Below are 23,016 nucleotides of genomic sequence, written 5' to 3'. Positions count from 1 at the left end.
AGTGTTATTAAATTAATGTGAAAAGCAACATTGCAATACTCTTTCCACCTCTGATTTCTGTCTAATGTCTGTTTTATTATTATTATTATTATTATTATTATTATTATTATTATTATTATTATTATTATTATTATTATTATTATTATTATTATTATACAGCACTTTGTGATTTTATCTGTGAAAAGCGCTTTATAAACAAAATTTACTTACTGACTTACTATTATGCATAATTTCATAGATCAATGGAACTATTTATTTATTTACCTATTAAACTATAAGCACATTTCCTCTCAATATCGAAGCCCTTGCAGAAATAAAGCATCATTAGCAGAAATCAGGTAAATAAACGGGTAAAATCTGAAGTTGCTGTCCAGCAGCAACAGTTGCATGAGTCCACCGCAGGTTTTTCATCTCTCAGTGAAAATGTGAGGGGTGGGGCCTGTCATGCCCGATGGCAGTGCTGGGGTTTGGATGCAAATATCATGGCTGTGCAACTAGTTGTGCGGGTTGGATGCAGTTCGGGCTTTAAAGTGGATTTATAAAGCGCACCACGCAGGTGTTTCAGCGCAAACTGACTCACCTACCTGAGAAGACGCAGAGAAGTCAGTGGGACTTACACACACGTGTATGTGTATTTTATTTGTTTGCTTTTTTATCATTTAGATTTTTTTTCCCCTTGTGCATCCTTTAAAGAACTCGACAGGGAGTCGATTCGTAGAATAGCTGTGGCACATCATGATAATATGCCTTTTTGAATTTGGAGAGAAAAGTTGCAAGAGGGCATCCTGTAGGAGGAGTTCTTTGTGACCATACCACTAACGGATTTTTCCCCTATAAAAAGGAAATTGAGCCTCCACCGTTCAATAAACAGCTTTATTCGAGGACTTCGACGTGCAGGTGAGCTGCTTTGATAATCTTTTATTCTATACAACTGAATTATTACATTTTTATTTGTTTGTATTTAATGGAGAAACAATTCAAATGAGGGAAAATGGTCTTTTTAAATTGTGTGCATCAGTAATTAAACACAAACGATCATAGGTTATCATTATTATTATATGTTTTGTATTATTATTATTATTATTATTATTATTATTATTATTATTATTATTATTATTATTATTATTAACATATCCATAACCTATCTCTAAGAATTTTTCGGACATACTATTTAGTTTAATTTTTGACAAAACTTTAAGTAGGGAAAACGACTATTAGTGTTTTTGTTCTTGACTTCTTCTTTTTTTTTTTTTAAGACGCTTTAAATGTCCAGCATTGCGTGATTCCCTGGAGCTGCATAAACCTGGCAGCTTCAAAGTGATGGGAGTACAGGAAAAGATTTCAACCCAATAGTGAGGAGAAGGCAGCTTGAGATCTTACACTGGTGCAGATAGAGGTTTGTCCTTTCTCTCTCTCTCTCTCTCTCTCTCTCTCTGGCTGAGGAACGTTGCAGTGCAGATAGGCAGCATGGTGCATGAATCCCTGACAGCAAGAAGACCTGTGCTCAAATGAGTTGTGCACGGTTTGATGGAGCTGTGCGGGCTTCCAGTCTCCATGTAAAAAACTCAAAATGAGGGGACTTTGGTGATGCTTAAATAGAAGGAAAGTGTTAGTGAGCCGCACATGTAACCTCTGGCTTTATGAATTCTATAAGGGCTCCCTGGAGGCCAGAGGAAGTGATTACAAAAATATCTAAGGCCTCTGTGGGTGTGAGCGGTGCAGCCAGGTGTTTCTCCACACTGGTGCAGATGATGTGGACTGCTACTACTCCTCATTTGCAGATTCAGAATAGAAGTCACTGAGTACACGATTGAGGATGATGATGATGATGATGATGATGATGATGATGATGATGATGATGATGATGATGAATCTCAGTCTGTTTTTCTTGTTTTTCGTCAGTCAACACGTCGTTTCCCTTTTTCTGTTGCCTCATCTCTTTTTGTTTGCTTTTCTTTTGTCATTGTTGGCTCGGCTGGCTCGCACCAGCGGAGGTTATGGCTAGAACGTAGAAGTTGGGGATTTTATAAATATCAAAATAAGTTTAGTACAAATGTGCACTAGGAGTGGGTGAAATCACCCACAAATTACCATTGCTGAATTCATGAGCACATTTCAGAGGCAAAATGTAGTCCTGTAAAATCCAGAATTTACCGCTAATTATGTTTTTGCCATCCATGAGGCAGATCTCACTTAAAAATAAGATATTTTGAAAACAAGAGGGCTTTGAGGTTAGTATAATGGCACCGTGGGACCGGAAAATGTCGCATTTAACACTTTTGTTTTGTAAGAAATCAAAGGTTTATTGGAACCCATGCTTTTCTTACTTTACAGAGCAAAAAACTCGACATTCAAAACAAGACATTGTGATGTCCATTATCACCCTCTTTGCTCAAATGTGTTTTATTTCCTTTTTTTTTTTAAAGCTTTTTTTTATCACGACGTCCTGTTGAGATGAAGATCCCTTTTGTGAGGAGGGCTGGCCAAGGGGACAGGCAACAAGTATCACACTAAAAACACTTAACTATACCAATTAGTGATAGATAGATAGATAGATAGATAGATAGATAGATAGATAGATAGATAGATAGATAGATAGATAGATAGATAGATAGATAGATAGATAGATAGATAGATAGATAGATAGATAGATAGATAGATAGATAGATAGATAGAGCGCTTTATTGGGTGGAGTTGAGTCTATCTTGTTGAATGCCATTGACAAATAATCCCCAGACCAAAGGGCAGAAGTACTTTATCAGCTTCTGTATGATTGCACCATTTTGGTGCAGTGCCTAGATATTGATCCTATTTGTTTAGCCTTTAAATGTGTCATTAGTTTGGGTTACCAACATAAAGTTCTTCAACAGGCATTTGTAACTCTGAGCTCAGAGTTGTGGCACCTTCTCGGGTTCGACAAATTCCCAGTGTGGGGGTTCCCTTTCAGGATTTGAATAATTGATAAATCAAACTTAGGCCCTACAAAGGAGGCAATTTAATCTCCTGACTATTTGATGAGCTGGGCTTAGGTTCATTGGACTCAGCTGAATGTGGTTATTGGTGGTGAAAGGCGTACACTTTAATGGATGAGGGAGCAGAGACAGAGAACGTTCGAACGTTACAGGTGCCACAGTTGTCTATCATGACTGTTTGTGTCGTGGCTTGCAAAGATCGGGCGTTGCATCGGCTTCACCGTGACGGCACAGTCTGTAGCCCGATCCTGACTCGTATCACCACAGTGGTGCATTAGAGCACATATGGATGGGCTGAGGTGGGTTTTTGGCAGGTATCGCCAAGTTGTGGGAGTGCTGGGTTATGAAAGAGTCTCTGGCACATGTCTTTAGTTACTCAGTGCTGGAAAGGTTGTGTTCTGACTGATCCAGAGACTTAGCATGTCCCGTTCTCCAATCACTTCTCTGAGAAGCAACAAACAGGTGCTGCGGAAGACTGGCTGAACTCTGCTTTTGGCTCTTCCCTGTAAATATGACTTTTAGCCGAGAGGCGTCGGTGAGATTCTGAGTCATTGAGTGTTAAGAATTGATCATCCTGGAGAGAAAGTCTTTGGGTTCCCATTTAGTAAAGGATAATAGCAACTGTAAGGTTTACAGTTTGTCTAATAAATTGAAATGAATAGAAAATAATTAACTTTAATGTAAATATTATTCCTGATAATGAAGTACATTTGATTTGTTGTATGTGTGTTTGTCTTGGAGTCCAAACTGTTTCAGGCACAGATAGCTATAAAAGTACAATCTTTATTTGGACTGAAAACCAGTGTATTTTGCTTTCTATCAGCTTGAAATGAGATTTCAGTGGACATGCATTTGGAAAATTTAACAACTGTGTTTTGTCTCTAGTGTGAGACATAACTCATATTCTCGAAAATATTAGACCCCAGGACAGCTAAGGGGGATATGTTGAAATAATTTCTGTCCCTTTTGATTTATAATCTTTCAAAGAATATAATGTTGCCTGCTGGAATGCTTAGACACAGCAAATGGCATTGTGCTCACCGTGATTCAGAGCCATAACCAACTCGACAGCCAAATATGGTTCTATTTTTCTTTATTGAGCTGCGAGGGAGGACCTCCCATTGCTCAGATGCTAACATGTTCTGTGTGTCCTCTTCACACAAGAGCTGTAAATACAGGCAGCGCATGACACTATCTAAAAAAGATCTCAGCACCAAATATGACAAAGGCCCTCAGTGTGAGTGCATGTATCATTTCCCAGAGAGAACTGACTTCATTGTATTTCTAAAGGATAAACATGCTTACTTCGTCTTCCGGAGCCAAATATATCTCAGAAAGCTCAAGCTCCTTGAGTGTTTGTCCTGTTCAGTTTCCCTCAGCAACAGAAAATTGCAATTAATATGCCAATGATGAGCGATAAGTTGTAGATTACATTGACTTTTGACATTCAATGATTTAAGTATGGGGAAATATTAATTTTTGTTTCCGTTTCGAGGTTGATGCGGCTGGTCTGAGTTTGTAAGTGTGTTAACAGCACATTTCTATCCTTTGAACTGGAAAATGGTTTTTTGGAGATATTGGTGATTTGGAGATACCAAATGAAGTATTGTGTCAGAGTTCAAAGGAATGTTACTGTCATATTTGTACGAGATATGAAAATTAGATAATGTAATATATTAAATGATGGAGCGCTGCATGGTGGTGCAGTGATTAACACTCATGCCTCACATCAGGCATATCCCTTCTTCAATTTTAAGCTTGATGGCCTTTCTAAGTATGCGTGAATACTCTGGTTTGCGCCGACAGTCCAAAAACATGTTTTTGAGGTTAATTGGTGACTCTGAAATTGCACATAATGTGACTGTAAGAATTCCTTTGTTGTGATTTAATGGTGAAGTGTGCCTAGTGTCAGCCAGGATCATCTCCAACGTCCCGTGACTACAACTTGGAATGAATCCAAATAAAAGATGAATAGATGGATGGGTGAATGATTAACTCAAGACTCATTACTTCATTTGCAGCTTTATGAGGAGTTCAACTATCGTGGCCGGGCTCAGAAACTCCTGGAGTCTCTTTGTAATTATTAGGGTGCTAAGCAACTTGCAAAGACTACACCTGGCCAATAAATAGTTTGGCACATGTTCTCACATAAGACCGCAGCTTGTAAATCATTGCATCAAGAATTTGTAATGACTGAATAGCATCAAATGTTCCTTTGAGTGACCTTTAGTGGTGGTTTGCGGTCATAGAATACGCTTTATATTCATCCTTTTTTATTTGAATTTTTTTTCAAAAAAAGATAAAAAACGTCATATTTTATTTCCTGTAGAGGGGCATTTTGTAAGCTATTAAACATGTCATGCACTGTCATGAATCCAACTTAGGTCTGTAAGTGTAAGGTTTAGTGCCACTTTCATTAAGGTGATCGATGTTTGTGAGCTGAGACACTCACTGACGGCACATTGCCTGCTTCGCTTCCAGCTCCCCAAAAGCTTCATGGGCTGACCCCCTAGAAGCTCAACTCTTCATCCTCTGCACGGCCCTGTGATCCCCCCCCCCCCTTCCACATTCATCCTGCTATCCAACCCTGTTAAGACCCTCAACAACCACCGATGTCATGGCTCGTCATACCCTGGACTTGTTTGGACTTGTAACTGCAGCATCACACTCCACTACACAGCCTTGCGGATGTATTAACCACTAGAGTGAAAGATACAGAGAGACAAAGGGGGGAGGGACAGACACAGAAAGAGAGCGCTGCTACAAGACAAAGGAAAGAGATCATCAGTCCCAGCAGCAGAGGGATCCACCTGTCCCACAGAGGAAGGGGGATCCTCCCACCTCATCAGTCTTGTTGCAGGGGGGGACCCTGCATAGCCTGGAAGGCAACAGAGACTATGCAGCTAGGACTGGTGGTGCTGGCAATGGTCTTTCTCAGCTCCATGGGTCACAGCGACGTCCTCAAGCTCTCCAAGGCGAGAAGGCAGAGACGGGGTGAGTTCTCACTTGGTCCGTTTGTTTTGATCCCCTCTCCTCCCCTTCCTTTTCAGCGCTGCTTTTTTTTGTTTCTGTTGACTGAGTCACTGGTGGGTTTCTTATAAACATTTAACAAGCAAAGTAAAGATAACATTTTGTTTATTTTCTCATCACTCTTGTTTGTTTTTCCTAGGAGGGTTATGTTAGGTTCAGTGTTTCTCTGGGACGGCTCATCTTTCTTCTTCTTTCAAAGATTAAGCCTCTTTCAGTTTATATAAAACTTTTATGGGTATTAGAGTTGTTTATAGAGGGGTTTTGATGGATTCACTCTCAAAGCCATTGCTCTATTCCTGTCTGGCTGTGTGGGCACATAATGGAACGAGTACCTGACAGCTCTAAGCTCTCAATTGGACCATGCTGCCGATATTGTTGTAAGAATTTTTCTGACCTCACGCAACCAGAAAGACACTGCTCAAGCCGACTTGCCGTATATCTCCGGGACTCAAAGCCTCAGTGCTTTTGTTGCCGTCCGCTTTGAAATAATTCTTCCTTTACACACAAGAAGCTTTCAGCCAATGCCAAACTCAACCCAACCTTGCTGAACCTGGATTCATATAATACCATGACTGGTCACAGCAACAGATGTGGTTTTATTAGAATAACACATAGTCAGTAGGAGAAGATGCCGATTTTTTGCATAGAAACTTCACATATTTGCAGTGCATAGTAAGGTCAAACGTATATGCACATTATTACTGTAGCAGTTCATCTTGTGTAATGAAGACAGAAGGATTGAGGTCAGTCACCATGTACATGTGTACCCTCTACACTGATTCAGTCAGTTGAAGGTTTCCCCCCTTCGGACAAAGAAGATGTTTGCAATTTACACCTCTGATTTACAGCTTTGACGTCATTAATGTAATCAGATTCCTTTGTGTCTCCCATTTTCCCGGTAGGAAAATAGCTGAGGTTAGAGAGACTTGTTTTCTTCCCTGTGGGCTTTGTGTATTTCCTCTCTGACTTCGGTGTCATGCAATGATCGAACCGAAGCCATCTGATAGGAGAGGAGACCTGGTAACACACTGCTTGTGTTTCAGACACCACAAACTGTGTCATTTCCAATACACACACGTGTCAAAAACAGTTTACAACATGACTCTCTGCTTTTATACACTCCTCTCAGTTATGGTTAGAAATCACTCCCCAGGGCCATTATTACTTTTCCTTTGTCATTATTAGTGATAGTCGAACTAAGACCTGGCTGTAAGTTGCTGCTGCTGTGACTCACGTGTAGGAATCAGTCCATGGACGAACCTTTTTTTTTTTTAACATTTTATCCATGTGACCCATCTCTGGAGGGTGGGACAGCAGATTGATTGTGGTGATTTAAAACCCTGCTCGATACCAACTCTAAATATACAGCAAACAACTGTGATTTCATGTCGGAATGATTGCTAAAAAAAACTTTTAACACAGTTTCACGAGCAATGATCTAGTTTACTGCTACTATGTGGACTGTAGCTTTGCCTTGTTGCAAGACGAGGAAACTGGATTCATATTTGTCTGGGATAAGATGTACAGGAACTGTAAATGTGTCTGGAGAGACATTTCCAGGTTAACACCACTAGACTAAGACACTGGAGCAGCACATGCAGCACTCATGTCTCAGCCATGTCTATCACTACTGTAGTTTTTCCAAAAACTAAGATTATATCTGACTAACTTGGGTGTTGTTCTGATTGGCTCTTGGTTGACTGTCAGCATCAATTTAGGTTTTTTTCCAAAGAAGAATCTGTTTGAAGATCTCCGGCAAGCTGTTTTGGCATAAACATCAAGTCACTGTTCAAACAACGATGTAGTGTTTGAGATATCTTTCCTCGATATCTAGCGTCATGAAGCTTCAGTATTTAGACACTTTCTGTTTGAAATTCTAACGTGTTGACACATTTATATGCAAAACAATGCAGTTCCTGTTTGTAAATGCGTTAAAAAAAAAATGAATGTAAAAACACAATAAAAGTGACAGGAAAGTATTGCTTTTAATTAGACACACGTCGGACTGCTCTGCTACCTATCCCAATGTGACAATTCCCTTCTCTGTTCACTTCATTGTATCTGCAGTTAGTACTGAGGGGCCGCCTTCTTGCCCCAAAGGCTGTGACCGATGCTCTGAGTATAATGGTTGCATCAAATGCAAGCCCAAGCTCTTCATCTTCCTGGAGCGCAATGACATCCGTCAGATAGGCGTGTGCCTCGCCTCCTGCCCCATGGGGTACTTTGGGATGAGGAACCCAGAGGGCAACAACCGATGCACGCGTGAGTTTTACTCTCTGTCACTTTCTTTTGACCGTAACAGACTTGAAACACACAACCAGGATATAGAAGGTCTATTGCATTTGTAGATACATGGCCTGTACTTTTCATATTCACTGTGTTTCAAAACCCCACATGCTTGTTTACCTTGGGCTCGTCCTCTGCTCATTATGTCTAATATCTGGTATTTCTAAAACATATTTCTGCTGTTTTCTTGAGTCATGTTTCAGATCTGAATATTTGCGAATATAACAAATAAAATTGTCACAGAAGTTATCCAGAACTTCTCCTCTCGCCTTTGTTTGTTTGCCACACTTTTGTTTTTAATGTTCATTCTTCACTTAAGAGAATTCCTAGTTGAAATGGTTTCCAGTATGGTTATGAGGTTTGGCTCATTTGGAAAGCGGTCTGAAGGATGGCCACACTCACTGTATGGCGTTGGTTTTAGTTGGGACTTGTCTATGGTGCCAGAAACTCTGTGTGTTGTCTGTTTCCTCTTATGTGTGGGCAGAAAGCAAGATTAAAAAGAAAAAGAAAAAAAATCCAAACCAAAACATGTCGAATGCATTGTTGTTTGTCTGTCTTTGTGAGGAGGTCTTTTCTTTTTTTAAGCTGGCCTTCATTTGCAGAGTTCCTGCCAGGTCATGATAGTTATTGGTGATGCTTTGACTTTTGTCCTTTTACATTCATTATTCTATTACACTTACTGCATCACATACATTCTGTATACATGGCTGCAAAAGAAAACCCAAAAGCCTCTAATAAATGTGGGTAAAAAAGGGTCAGTAGGTTTGAATGCTTACTTAGTTATATATTTTTTGGTATTTTTCTGCCACTCTGTCAAGATATTTCTGTCTTGGGAGACTCTTCTATTGGAGGAAAACTACTAAATGACTAACTAAAGTTTTCAAAAACCCAAGATATCACAAATGATGCAGTTGTGGTTATTTATTGGATGTTTATAGTTTGATCAATTTTAAGCCCTTTTTTTTTTTTTTTTTACAATATTTCACTGTCCTGGGATGTTTAAGGGAGGCACACATAACTTCAGCAAATTTTTCATTGAGGCCCCTCAGAGGCTAATCTGGGTTATTATCCCATCATCCAAATTTATACACGTCGTCCCGAAATGTCTCGTTAACTACATTTGTTTTACATTATGGGGTTACAAATGTCAGTGCTGTCAAATTTAGCTGTCAGGCGCTTAAAAATAGTAATTGGGAGCAGAAGGCAAGACCATTAGGATCCCATTGAGAGATTTGGTGAAAGATATTCTCTGAACCTGGCACCAGAACAGTTGCAAAGCAGACATTCTTGAGGGAAGCTCATATGCACACTGCGAGTTTAATTGTGAATATGTTCATTATGGAGAAACACAGGCGCAGATTCACGGTTATGCAACTCTTATAGTCTGATGTCCTGAACATTGTGACCAAAGTGGTGACTTGTTAGCTTTTGAAAATCGTTATTCTCTTGTGTTTGCAATCATCCATATTTCAAGGAATTGGCTGTGTAGAAAAAGCCCACTCGTGAGAAATCTGAAGCAAAGAAGCCCTGGCTGTACTTACTCGCACCCGCTTTCCAAAAAATAAGGCCTGTGGTGCATGTGTTTTTTAAAGAGTGCGAGTCCCCCTAAATAGACCCCATACTGTTCAATCCGTTAAGACGTATTTCAAAGGAAATAAAATTGAATCAAGTTCCCTGAATGGGAGCACTAAGTGATAAAATACTTGTTGTTTCAGCTTTTTTTTTTTTTTTCTTTTAAAACAAATACTGAGAATGTGACAGCAATACAGCAATAACCTGAGCTGATCTCTGTTTGATCCTCTCTTTTTGTCTTCCCTGTGTTTTTCAGAATGTAAAATAGACAATTGTGAAGCGTGTTTCAATCGCAATTTTTGCACAAAATGTAAGGAGGGCTTGTATTCACACAGTGGGCGATGTTACGTCAGCTGTCCCCCAGGCCAGCGCACTGCTAATGAGACCATGGAGTGTGTCGGTGAGTGAATTTTTTTTTACTGTTCTTCAGCGACTTGTTGCTTCATGACACAATTCTTTAATGCAGCTACTCTTTGTGGTAACACGTTGGTCCCTGATCACGGTCATAAAATAAATAGGACACTTTGCAGTTATCCAAGTGTGAGTGTGCTTGTTACGCTCGTCACACATGAAAACAGTTGAAGTGCTGTAGAGTTGCTGTCTTTTTCTGCCCTATTCAGAATTTGTAGCGTATGCATGAGCTCTGCTACTATTTCACTGAACTCCTGTTCACTTGAGGAGGAGCAGCGCTTTATTCCTAAAATAACCCAGTCCTCCTGACAGCAACATGAAGGATGTCCAACTGTTACCAACAATAACATTAGCCTGTATCCTGATGATGAATGAGCAGCCTTAAATAAACTCACCATACCTTTATAAGACCTGCCTGCTGCCGTCTGCATGGTTTATATCACTTATGTTGCTGCTTCTTGTTGTCAGTGGGTCATAAAACGTTTTCTTTCAAGAACAGCTAACGTCCAGATTGTCGAGTTTGTTCTTCCATCCAGCTGATGTAACTCCAGTTGAACTTTATGAGTGAATCAGACCCGCACAGTGCTGACAGCTGAGCGGTGGTGCATCAACGCAGTGATAACAACGCATATTAATAAAATACTTCTCATTAGTAAGGCAATCAAAGTCGACACAAAAATGACTTTTAGTTATCTGACTCTGAGTTATTCTTTTCTATACAAAAGAAATGTAAACAAGTGCATATTTTCAGTTACATTTAACACAACTCAAAATCCTACATGTAGTATTTCTTGAAAGCAACTTCTTGTAATGAATGAACTATTTATTACATTTTGAGTAATTTGTGTTGTGTTGTGTTGTTTGTGTGTTGCTGGGAAATTGAACGAAGCGTCTTCAACTTACTGTTTATTGTGTTATAAGAAAAAAAAAGAAGTCCAAAATAGCAATCAAACTTCAAACATGCTGGGTCCGCCCTTCAAAGAGCTGGAGACTAAAAGCGATTAATTAGCATCATGCGGTGTTTCATCTTTCTCATACACAGACATGCTAAATGTGACCGTAACAACTTGATTTTATACAGTAACGCAGTATAACCGATCCTCCTTTTTCCTGGTGCACATTCGTACGCAGCTTGTTATTTTTGCTGTGAGTGATCAAGGGACCTTGTAGAACTGCTTCGCTTCTTATTATGAGGTAAAACGATCAGAAAAACTGTGAAACACATGAAATGCTAAGAGTTGCTCCCTGTCATTCACTGTTTTAGTCATTGTCACATTTCTTTATGTTGTGTTGCAGGTCAGCCTGCCTCAGAGTGTGAACTGGGTGAGTGGAGCCAATGGGGTTCCTGTATGAAGAAGAACAAAACATGTGGATTTAAAAAAGGCTCCCAGTCCCGGGGTCGTGTGCCTCTTCCACAGGTCCACAGTGTGGACATCTCCCCGGCAATTGCATCGCCACAGACCTGCAGTCCAGAAACGGAGAGGAGGAAGTGTGTTGTGACGAAAACGCCTTGTGTCAGAGGTAAAAACGATTGAGATACACTCAAGAGGCAATGAGAAATAGTAATATTAGGTGTTGTTGTTTGATTGCGTAAAGAACTGTGTGTGGTGCACAAAGAGCTTTCGTACCTAATATGACAGCTTAAAGAACTTTTACTCAACTCCCCGCACTCCTACGAGTGTATCTTTGACCTGCAGCATGTTGATTAGGTTTTGTTTGGCTGAGCGTGCAGAAAGATGCCGAACCCCTCAACTCTTCAGCATATAAACAATAAACTTCATCCACAAGCCAAACACATGAAGGGCGGACATTACACACAGCAAAGCTGGACAAAGATCAGAGCTTTCAGCATGAGGTTTATACAGCCATGACATATTTGCTTGTTGTTTTTTTTTTGTTGTTGTGTATGTGTGTGTTTTTTTGTTGCCACACAGCAGCCTGCTCTCCTGCAGGTTAACAGTCTTTCTCACCGGCCACTGGCCACTATTAACTTTCATAACTGCTTGTTAGTCGCTTTTGGCCCCATTTGATGCTAAGCCAAGAGGAGCAGAGTGTACTGAAAGGAAAGTGCAGCTGGTTATTTGCTTTGAAATATTTGGATTTTCGTAAAAATGAGTGGATGGTCAAAAATAAATAAATAAAAAATGCAAAACACAATCTGAGAGTGGAGCTAACCAGACCATTTAAAAATCACAGTATTTGTTTTCTTGAGCCATTGAGGTATTTCTTTTGTTGATCATAAACATGCAATTGCAATTCCCTTTGCATCTGTATGCACTCAAAGAGATATTTTATAGGAGATTGTAGGATAAGCCAAACTGCACCAGAGCTGGAAACAAATATATTGACAAGAATTAGAAGAATTGTATTTAAAGTTTTTATTGAACAGTGGCGGGCTTAGGGGATTTCAGGAAAACCAGCAACAGTGAGTAACAATATTTACGCTGTGCAGGAAACAGTACAGATGTTGCAACATGTAGCAGATGACATGCCTTGATACATGTGAGTAAACACGAGGGAGACTTGCATTTTCTATTGTCACGCTCCACTGTTGGGAAGTTCCTTGAGGCCTCGGAGTCTGAAAGAACAGAACATTGATGTGTGGTACAAGAGGGGAGGCCGGTTTGGCTTGTAATTGCTCAGTGAGGTGTGGGTTCTTCAATAAAATGAGAGTGAAATTTACTGCCCTTTGCCTGGATCCTGAAGAAAATGTTGGTCTTCAAAAGAACAGGTTCAGAAAAATGCACTGAGATGTTATTAACTGCAGTGTTGACCACCAAAATTTGTGAACTCCGACAACAGCTAAGCAAAATGAAAGGAAATCTGATAAAGAAAAAATATAAATGATATACCAACACAAAGAATTAGAACTCCATGTTGTAAATGATGCACCGGTGGAAAGAAACTTACTAAAGCTTTTAACTAGAACCCATCGACAAATGTAATGTATTGCTCATGGGCCATCACTTGACATGTTTTAATGTCAACTGATTTTAATGTTAATTTTTTATTTGACCACACACCTAATCTGGCACTTGACCAGAATTCACTAGTGAGAACCAGACAGGGTGGGAGAGTTGAGCTCATGGGGTTCACTCTGGATGCATGAGAGGGGACGGCTCTTTTACGTTGAGTTTAAAAGACATTTATTTGAAGGTTTGGATCCGGTTTGCTACTGAAGTAGTTTTAATCCCTAAAGAGAGGAGATACATTTCTCGCCCTTCTGGTAAATGTCATTCATCAGAAGTGGGCGTATATAGCCTAGGAGGGATGCCACACACCCACCGGAGCAAACCACACGATACCACAGCGATATACGACTGTTGTTTAAAAACGATGAGTCACTGAAGCCTTGCGTATTGTGAAATGGTCAACTGTTGATGTCGATGGGCTTTTTAGTCCTACATTCCTTCTGCAGCTAAAAAACTAAACTGTTATGAAAAAAAATTGTTCCTGCCAAAAAGCACAGGAAATAATTTTCCTATATGAGGTAATTACTGGGTGATGGTACCATGACTTCAGTGCACTCGCTCATGTGGGTGAACTCGCTCGGCGCAGCTGTGGACTTATCTGTGGGAGTTGGCTGGCAGGCTGGCCATATAAAACACAGGGGGCAGACCTTGTATAACATTAGTGATTTAGAGGTCTGCAGAACGCACGCTTTGTGTTGATTTGGCCGCAATCCGCCCCCCACACACTTTTCCTAAAGCTCCACAAAGGGTCTCACGCAAAGACAGAATTTCTTTGGAAGGGTTATTGAATTTGTCAGGCAAAACTGTTTAGCTTGGATGGAGAGGAGGTGCAATCAGGGCTGTCATAAACTGATGGAGTCCCCCTTCTCCCGGCTCCATCAGTGATTTGTTAGAAAAGTAATTAAGTCCTCACACAGTAAGCACATCAGTTTCAGACGCCTGAGGGCCCTCAAACACACCCTCACCGCCATGCTTATTGTGCCTCGTTGTTTTCTACTGAAACTACGATTGCTCACTCTCAAGTGTTAGTTCCAGTATTGGTCGTAAAAGCTAAAAATATGTTGGGGAATTCTAAACCTACTGAACCAAGCCTGAGCCAATTTGTGCAAACTCAATATTAGGTTTAATTATACTTTTATGATCGTTGGCATTAATAATTCACAAAACAAAACGGTGTTATTTCTGTTTGTGCACTACTGTGTGGGTCCGAGCCTGCTCCCTTCATGAGACCCACTGTGACTCCACACGAGCCAGTGATCCATAAATATTATAGTTTTTGTTTTGTTTTGTTTTTCCACATTGAGCTTAATCAAATCGACTTCATCAGTGTATAATGATTTTTACCGACTTTGAAGAAACACGCGAGGTTTGTTTTAATGTTATACCTTTGAGATATTTTTTTTCCTTCAGCTTGCACATGAAACCATAAAAGCATAACTGTTTGTATGAGAAGTTAAAAATGCCGATAGAGAGATAAACACAGACCTTCAGTTATTACTACACAGCAGGAGACAAACACGGCGGCGCCATAAGCTTCTCCTGTTGTCAGCCGCGGAGTGAACACTGTCCAGCCCCTGGCACATGTTCACTCGGCTCGCAGGATTTGCAGAGATCCTCAACGCACGAGTTTATAACAAACAAACTCCGGTGTGACTACCCTCTCTCAGATATACAAAGTCAAATATTTCTGAGTGCTGCTCAAACAATAGCCATCTGACACTAGACATAATGGCCATTTCCACTTTGTGGCAGCTCTCCACACTGTTATGGGCCATTACTGGGCCCTCGACGGTGTTTAACTCATTATAGCAGGACCGATTTTAAGGTGATTTATCTGATAGAACATCGTCACTTCACTGTGATCAGAGCTCTCAAAGTCTGCAACCGATCTAAACTCTGTACTTATGGACATTAAACAAATAGTGATGGCCGCCTGTTTGGTTGGAGAACAATTATTCTCTTTACATGTGTGAAGCAGGATGCAAGTGGACCAACAAAGGGGAGCTGGGTGGAGGTCTGGATGTGTGTCAAGTGGGACAAGAGAGTGAGAAGCTGCTGGAATAAAGAAAAAAAAAAAGAAAAGAAAAAAGGCCTGCAGTCAGGAAAGCACCTTTGGAAGTTCAGGCACAGTACTGCTCTGAACCGAAATGTTAACCATTTAATGTTTGGCCAGCGTGTAGTTGATATCGAAGAAGATCTTCAGTAAATGTGTAATGATAACTGCCCAGGCAAACCTGGATGGCATTGGATTTTCATGCTATTTGGTCACAAACTATTTAAAAACAAGATAATATGATCAGACTTTGGCACTGTAGCAGTAATTTATAAGATGTGGTGTGGGCCTCCTGCTGGTGGGTGCCTGAATGCTTCAAGGTTGGATATAGAAGTAGAAAGAATCTCAGTGTCCCAGCACAAGTGGTTCCTTTGAATTTTTAAGAACAAATAAATGGAGTATAAAATCCTTTTATTCAGTTTGATAATCCTCCCACACTTAGAAAATCCTTGCGCTTCATTAAAAATAAATGAGTATTATACCTTTGATTATAACGTTTCCCCACAGAGGAATGCGTATCTGTGTCAGTTCCTCCAAATATTGTCAAGATATTATTACTCATAACCACAAACATGCACTTCCTGGTGAGTCATGGGATCACTAACTCAATTAGCATTCATCATGTTGAAGATCTGTGACGTCGGCGGACATATTTTAGTCCAGCTGTAGACAAAATGACTACAAATGAGTAATCTCTCAAATTTTCTAAAATATTTTATTTTCTCCTATCAGGATCATAACTTGGCAGCTAATTACACAGTTAAAATAATTTGTACTGAATGTTTTAATACTTTAAAAAAAGAATTAAAACAGACTTGCAAATGCATCAGAGCTTTTGTACTTATTTGATATGTTGTAAAAGAGTACAGTACATAGATGCAGTACAAATTGTCCAATTTTAGTTTGAGGCACTTTTTTCTTTAGTCAGAGTTTCCCACACAGATAAAACATTTTTAAAAAAGTATTTTTATTTTTAGCTTGATGAAAGACTGAAAGGTAATATTGAAAGGTAATGGTATTATTTCTCATAGCAGGTGTCTAAAATATAATAAATTACTCATTAAAAGTAATAAAATCAGAAGTTTACACCCCTCGCCATCTACACTCAGCTTCCATGTATTTAACACTGTTGAGCCATTATGATGTACATTAGTACCAGAAGCTACTCTCCTTTTCTTCTCTTAAGAGTTTTTTTGTTGGTACAATTTGATTATTGGATATCAGCTGGTTCTGATTTGGCGATGAATCTTTGTCCAAAATGACAGCTCGTCCATAAGTGAGCCTGACCCCTGCGTGAGACTATAGATATTATCCAAGGGAGACAGATACTTTAAAACAATGATTCACCACTCGTGGGTCTTCGCCCTGGAGAATAAAATGTTAAGATAAAAATCAATGTAGCGTCATCTTTTCACCTCCTATAACACTCGGTGCCAATAATACTTGTAATGCCAGTTTACAGCTGCTGTTTAATACTGTAGAAGACCCACGAGCTAATTCAGCATGGCCAAACAAAGGCCTGATGCAGAATATGAGACGCTGCAGTGGAGACAGAGGAGTGAGATGTCGGCACAGGAAAGCACGAAGCCACCAAAACTGAAGTGGCCGGGGACTGCATTTTGACATCTCAGAAATGATTAATTTTATTTCATATTTGTCCATGAAAACTGCTTGAAGTTGGTTGTAAGAGGCTGCAGTTACTGAAGTGAAGAGTTTTGGTTTTAATTCAAGCTTAACTGGGTGTAAACAACAATACTTCCATCTCCAATTGCTTGGAATACTGTGATATTCTCATCCACTATCTCATATTCAGACTGGACCATTTTCTCAATCAATGAATGACTATTTTCCTTGATGAGGGTCATCAGAAGGTGACGGCGGGTCCTGGAGATCCAGACCACCTGAGATCCGCTGCTATACAAGACTTTTATTTTTAGAAAATCGAGTGAGGTATTAATCACGTCATCTTTTCAATCACTTTTCAGACAGGAGGAATAAAGGAGACAGACAAGATGATGCAACCCGGAGAGAGAGGGAGAACACACGTGGGAGAGGAGGAGGAGGGAAGCGGAGAAGAGGCCAGAGCAGGACAACCACCGCTCCCAGCATCACAACCACCTCTGTCAGCTAAACTCCAGCGCCTGCTTGGTGAGGCCAAAAGGAAGAAAAGAAAAAGGGCGATGCCTCCCCCAGCAGTGCCAGCCACCAAGGAATATTCGTGATGAAGGAACGGATTAATGCTGCTATGCTGCAATGTAGAAGAAGCAAAGAGAACTGGATGATTCCTGCCACACAAAGAAGGTTTCCTCAAGCTTTTCGAGAAGATGAACATATCTGGTGGAGACTCCTGTCTTTGTGGTTCATTAAAGACTTACTGATGACCGCTGGACTGCAAAAGCCACATTGAAGACTGTGGCTGGACTCAGTTATTGTCATGAACTCTTGAATCACTCAATGAATAAGTCCAGATCCTGAGTTTCAAATGCAGCATTCAAGCTGGAAGCTTGATAAAGAATCAAGGTTGTTTTTTGTTTTTTTGTCTTCTTCGGTTGATGATGTATTTTGTTCCAGGAAGATTTTCAGCGCAATCTGTTCTTCATTTGTTTGTTTGTTTGTCTGTGAGAGCTGGACGATGGATTTTCTCAACTGTATGTGATGTAAAGACAATGAATGATCATGTTTAGGTACCTTTATTTCTTATTGTAAGATTTAAAAAAAAAAGATAAAGAAAGGCACTGGAAATTATTTGTGGTTGTCAAGGACCGAGGGTCTTAAATGTATGATTTTGAGAAGGGAATCCAAAAAGAAGCCTAAAAGGAGATTAAGGCGAGGATTACTGGGAGCTCATCTCCTGTCCTTCTCCATTTCTTTGACACAAACTTTTTTTGCCATTTTATAGATTTTATGTTCGTTTTTGATTAAATGTTGACGTTTGTAATCGGAAAATATCTGCACAGAAATGAGTATTTGCATGCTATAAGGCTGCGAGCAAGAGTGAGTCTGTGTGTTCGTCTCTAAAGTCTGGCCGTCTCTGTACTTCATATGCATTTCTGCACGGCGTTAAGCTGTCTGTCAGTGGAGCTTGGCTGTTTCTACATGTGTGCTGAGGTCTGCACACATGTGGAAACACTGGAGGACTCCTCGAATGAAGGAATAGTGTCTGGAAAACAGAAGAAAGAAAATGTAAATGCACAGTGATATATCAAATATGCAGTAAATACAAGTCACTGATTATTATACAGGCCAACAAACCATCAGCTGTTCAGTTATCACTATGTTTGGCAACAGGGTCTAAAGATTTTGCACAAGTATAATGTTTCCTACTGCTCATATTTCAGAACAATCATAGCATTTTTTTTTTTTTTTTACAAATATGTATTTCCAAAGCTGGCTTCATGGCATTGCAGTGAAAGTAAGTCATTTTATTCCCTAAACATTTTCCATGTTCTTTTTTGGTTTTTTTTTTTAAACAAGATTTTAGTTTCAGGAGCTCTACACTCTTCATTATTCATTCATTTATCATATGGATTGTGATACGGATCATGTCAAGCTGTGTTTATCATCAAACCTAAGAAATATTAGTATCGTCATGTATAGCTTATTCTGTGAAAGCCTGAATAAAATTCAGATGAGGCCGATGACCTCTCAGTCACACCGTGATTTTCAGAGTCTGATTTTGCACATTTTAATGAATTAATTTCGTCCATTCTTCGTCCATGACTTTCTTTTTTACAGACGCAAACTCATGGTGCCTTCATGGAGCTGGGAGCTCGTAACATTCCGATTAAAGACAGTTGTACTATTAAAAGCAGCATGTGTAAAATAAACTCAAACCTTCAAATAAAATGACTGAAGAAGATTTACAAGAGAAGATTACGTAAACCTCTTTAAGTTGTTGGTATTTGGTTACAATTTTGCCTTCTTTTTGAGCTCTCAATACTGCTTGATTCTAACGATCGTGATAATCATAATAATTCTTTTTTTATAAATACATAATTTTAATGTATTAAATTCTCCCTGAAAATTCAAGACTAGGAAAGTCAGTTTTGGTCATTTGGATTGGACAATAATTGTGTATCATGAGTATTGGTTTTGAACTTTGTGACCTGAACTCAATGAAAACCTCTAGAAAATTGGGGGAAAATTGGGAATTTGTTGCTATCCGGCTCGATCCCGATGCATTCTCCAGTCATGGTTTTCCTCAAAGCTACAGGAGGCCATCTTGGGAGGTGGAAGAGCTTAGATGGTGTGATGGTCCCGATCACTGGCCAAATGCTGGCGCCTGGGCAGGGGTCGTAAAAGCAGAGACAGAAATAAAAACTAATGGTGTGTCATAGCCAGAAGGGAGGGGATATACCATGCACTGGCCCCACAACAAAACAGCCGTTTCTCATTACCAAAGGGGAGGGCAGGGGGAATGGTAGAGTATGCACCGTAAATTACACATTCATCGCTCTTCCTGACCATAAATTCCTACCCTGGCTCCATTGGACGGAGCTCTCGCTCTTTCACCTCCCACTCTCTCCGTCTTTGCTCTTTTGTTCCCCACTCCCATGTTTTCCAAGAGAAATGAATGGTAAATCTTTGGAGTATATGGGTGCTCTCAGTTTGCCAAGATCCTTAACACTGAGTGATTTCATTACTTTAGTTTGGCTTTTAAGCCAGACCCCAGGGAGTGCATCACGTCAGTAGGGAACACCCTGTCTATGTCCATTTGACTCAAACGCACGGTTCCTGAAGTTTAAATAAGAGGGCCATCACTGTACCAGATTTGTAGGTCTTATATCAGGTTGAGAAAAATGGTCAGTAAATTACAGCTTACTGTTGATATAAACTCATGACAAAATTGGATTAGTAGATGGCAGAGCTGGAAGAAACACATTAAAACTGCATTACTCTGAGCATCAAGGTATTTCAAATAAAAATAAGTAAAGTAGTATTTCAAATTACATGTACTTTTCTGAATACGTTATTCATATTTAAGTTCAGTCTGTTGACTTTGATTGGCATCTTGGTTGTCAATAAACTTTATTCCTTTAACAGAGTGTCACAATCTTTGTTCATCACGCAAGAAAGTAACTAAATCTCCAGACGTTCATTGGAACTGAAACAAACAGAACAAGCAGTCATAACCACAAGCAGAAAGGTTGGTAAGGAAGAGAGATGTCTGTCTGTCTGTCTGTCTGTCTGTCTGTCTGTCTGTCTGTCTGTCTGTCTGTCTGTCTGTCTGTCATTATCCTGCAATGTGTGCCTTGTTTGTATCAATACTAATCAGAAAGCACAGCAGAAAAGCCAGTTAATCCCTTTTAGAGAAAATAAACTGTACATTTTATTTCCAAGAAGGAAGGTCGAGCCTCCACAGAATCACTTACAGAACGAAAGCCCTCCAAATGATTTTTTATCATTATTAATATTTATTTATATATATATATATATATATATAAAAGGAACATGAATTTTAAAATATATTGAGGTTATTTTGTTTTCTTTTTTTTTTACTATATAAATGTTTAAATCTTTAAAGGGCTATAAATGAGATAAGCCACCACTTGATACGTACTGCCTGTGGACATTTAAACTGTGTTATGTCCTACTTAAAATTCCTGTCAAAGCCTTGTCAGATAGACAAATATTTCCTCATCTTTCTGTCCTGTTCTAGTGTCCAGCATTGGCGACATAACTCTTGAAGAAAATCTCACAGAAATCTTCTGTCATCAGCCGAGTGATTAAGAGCTGTGGGGTAAATGGGGCCGCTGGAAGCTGTAACAGAGTTACAAGTGACAGCCAGCGACATCAGCTGGATTCTTCCCTCACTTTAAAGACTACAACGTGGTTGTTGGCCTTGTTCCGGTTCAGGAGACACAAATGGCTTGAATCTGTCTCTGTAACAGCATAAAACCCTTTAAATACAAATTTGTGGCGAACCTAGATATTCTAGAAAAGAGGTCAGAAGTTTCAAAATACTCTTTGCAGCCTCCATCCATGCTTTTGTACATTGACAGTGTGTCTTGGTAATGATGACAGTTAAAAAGATAGTCACTTTTCACTGTTCATGATTGCCACTAAAATACTAAAACCCCTGTTAGATGAATTAGCAACAGTCGTAACTGGAAAGATTCCAGTCAATATCGTATCATCTATGGACCCTCTGGATACATGGTTTCGGGCCCCCCAGGCCATATGTCGCCTGCCCTACTGCACTGCCCTTTGTAGATTTGATAGGTCAACTCATCAAATCTACAAAGTCAAAACATCATTTTCAAATTGAATTTGAGAGGCTCTATCCAAAAGCTCAGTGAAAATCATTGACATTTAAGGATCTTTAAGATCATATCTGGTCTTTTGATGACTATTTGAAAGCATTTTGTATCAACATGAATGGTTATTAGGACATTTTAGTACTACAAAAAGGATTTGTGAAGCCGGATTTAGCCACAATTATGTATCAGTCTGAAAACAGAACATAGTTTGGAAGACGCTTGTCATTATTTAGTCATGAAACTCGCTTGGTGTATACTGCTCTCTTGTGGATCTCAACTCTACTGCACGTCAACAGATTCATCCACAGTAGGCTACTGTATCTATTCATACGTCCTCTAAATCACTTAATTCCATTCAGGGTCATGGGGAAGCTTGGGCCAAGTCCTAATGATGATAGGAAAAATATGGGTAGATAGAAGATACAACCTGGGCAGGTAGCCAATTCCTGAGGTCTAACACAGAGGAACAGTCCAAAGTCATGAATAAACCTAACCTGAACTAACATGCATATCTTCGGACTGTGAGAGAAAACAGAATTGTCAAGAGAAATCCCCAAACAGGCAAGGGAAGAATATATAAATGCCACACAGAAGGTCCCTAAACCCAGATTTGAACCAGGTATGTGTCACTGTGAGGCATCGGTGCAAACCACTACAGCAGTTTGTAACAGATTATTTAACTTGCTCCTAGATTGTTCAATTTGTGGATTAAAGCACTTTGAGTGAGGCCCATAGAAAATACTCTTAAATCTCTTTGGATTTTAAATTTTTTAAATTAAAAAATCGATTGCTCTATTGCATTGTTGATGTTGATGATGTTTTGTTGTATCATGTATTCATTTATTCATTTCAACAACAGATGAATTCAGGCAGATCGTCAAGGAGAGCTATGGATGGATGGCAACGGACTGCGTTTCCCTCAGAATGGAGAAAGAAATCTGGGCAATACGAAGAGTTTTATCAATCAGATTTATTAACTCAGTACTTCTCCGCTTGAGTGTCCCAGCTGGATGAATGTAATATACGAAATAACCCCAAGAGGGCGTCATGAACAAACACATCACTCGATGATGGTCATTGTGGAGAAACTAAAAGTCCAGTTTGGTTTGATGTACTATGTGACATCAAACACAAATGTAAGAGGATTAGAATGTGATAAATGATTAATAGTCACTTTTGTTTTGTTTAATTTCTAAGGATGTATGTTTGGATAAAATGATTGTGTTACTCGTCACCTATTTATGATGATTATTTCTCCTCAAATATTAGAAGGGTAAAAATAAAAAAGGGCATCCACATGATTTTCCTTGCCTGAGGCTCCCCGGTGCTTATCCAGGGGTGGGCCAACTCCCCACTTTGAAAATCACTCTTCGAAAAACAATATGAAATGTTTTGAGGGGCAGGGAAAACATAAAAAAATGAGAGACTCAAGTCAACAACAAACCAGAAAAAAAAGGTGA

The 23,016-nt window shown here is 39.6% G+C and overlaps 1 protein-coding gene across 2 annotated transcripts; it reads left to right on the top strand.

The window, feature by feature from the left end:
* Positions 1-488: 488 nt before the first annotated feature.
* rspo1 (R-spondin 1) lies at positions 489-18,949 on the top strand. Of its 2 annotated transcripts, XM_080471688.1 has the most exons (7): positions 814-897; positions 1,257-1,396; positions 5,454-5,966; positions 8,070-8,264; positions 10,117-10,260; positions 11,568-11,792; positions 17,282-18,949. In XM_080471688.1, the coding sequence occupies exons 3-7, from the start codon at positions 5,870-5,872 to the stop codon at positions 17,425-17,427; spliced, it is 807 nt and encodes a 268-aa protein (XP_080327814.1). In that variant the 5' UTR covers positions 814-897; positions 1,257-1,396; positions 5,454-5,869; the 3' UTR covers positions 17,428-18,949. The 2 variants fall into 2 exon arrangements, with proteins under 2 accessions (XP_080327815.1, XP_080327814.1); XM_080471689.1 differs by lacking the exon at positions 1,257-1,396 and having other exon boundaries at positions 489-897.
* The last annotated feature ends 4,067 nt before the right edge of the window (positions 18,950-23,016 follow it).

The sequence above is a fragment of the Lipophrys pholis genome, assembly GCF_963383615.2.
Source record: "Lipophrys pholis genome assembly, chromosome: 9".
Classification (NCBI taxonomy): domain Eukaryota; kingdom Metazoa; phylum Chordata; class Actinopteri; order Blenniiformes; family Blenniidae; genus Lipophrys; species Lipophrys pholis.
This window is presented reverse-complemented; position numbering and strand designations above follow the sequence as displayed.

Excerpts from the sequence above, each read along its gene's own strand:
- rspo1 (XM_080471689.1), top strand. The coding sequence starts at position 5,870 with ATGCAGCTAGGACTGGTGGTGCTGGCAATGGTCTTTCTCAGCTCCATG. Across the intron at positions 10,261-11,567 it reads TGAGACCATGGAGTGTGTCG|GTCAGCCTGCCTCAGAGTGT; the intron begins GTGAGTGAATTT and ends GTTGTGTTGCAG. Across the intron at positions 11,793-17,281 it reads GAAAACGCCTTGTGTCAGAG|ACAGGAGGAATAAAGGAGAC; the intron begins GTAAAAACGATT and ends ATCACTTTTCAG.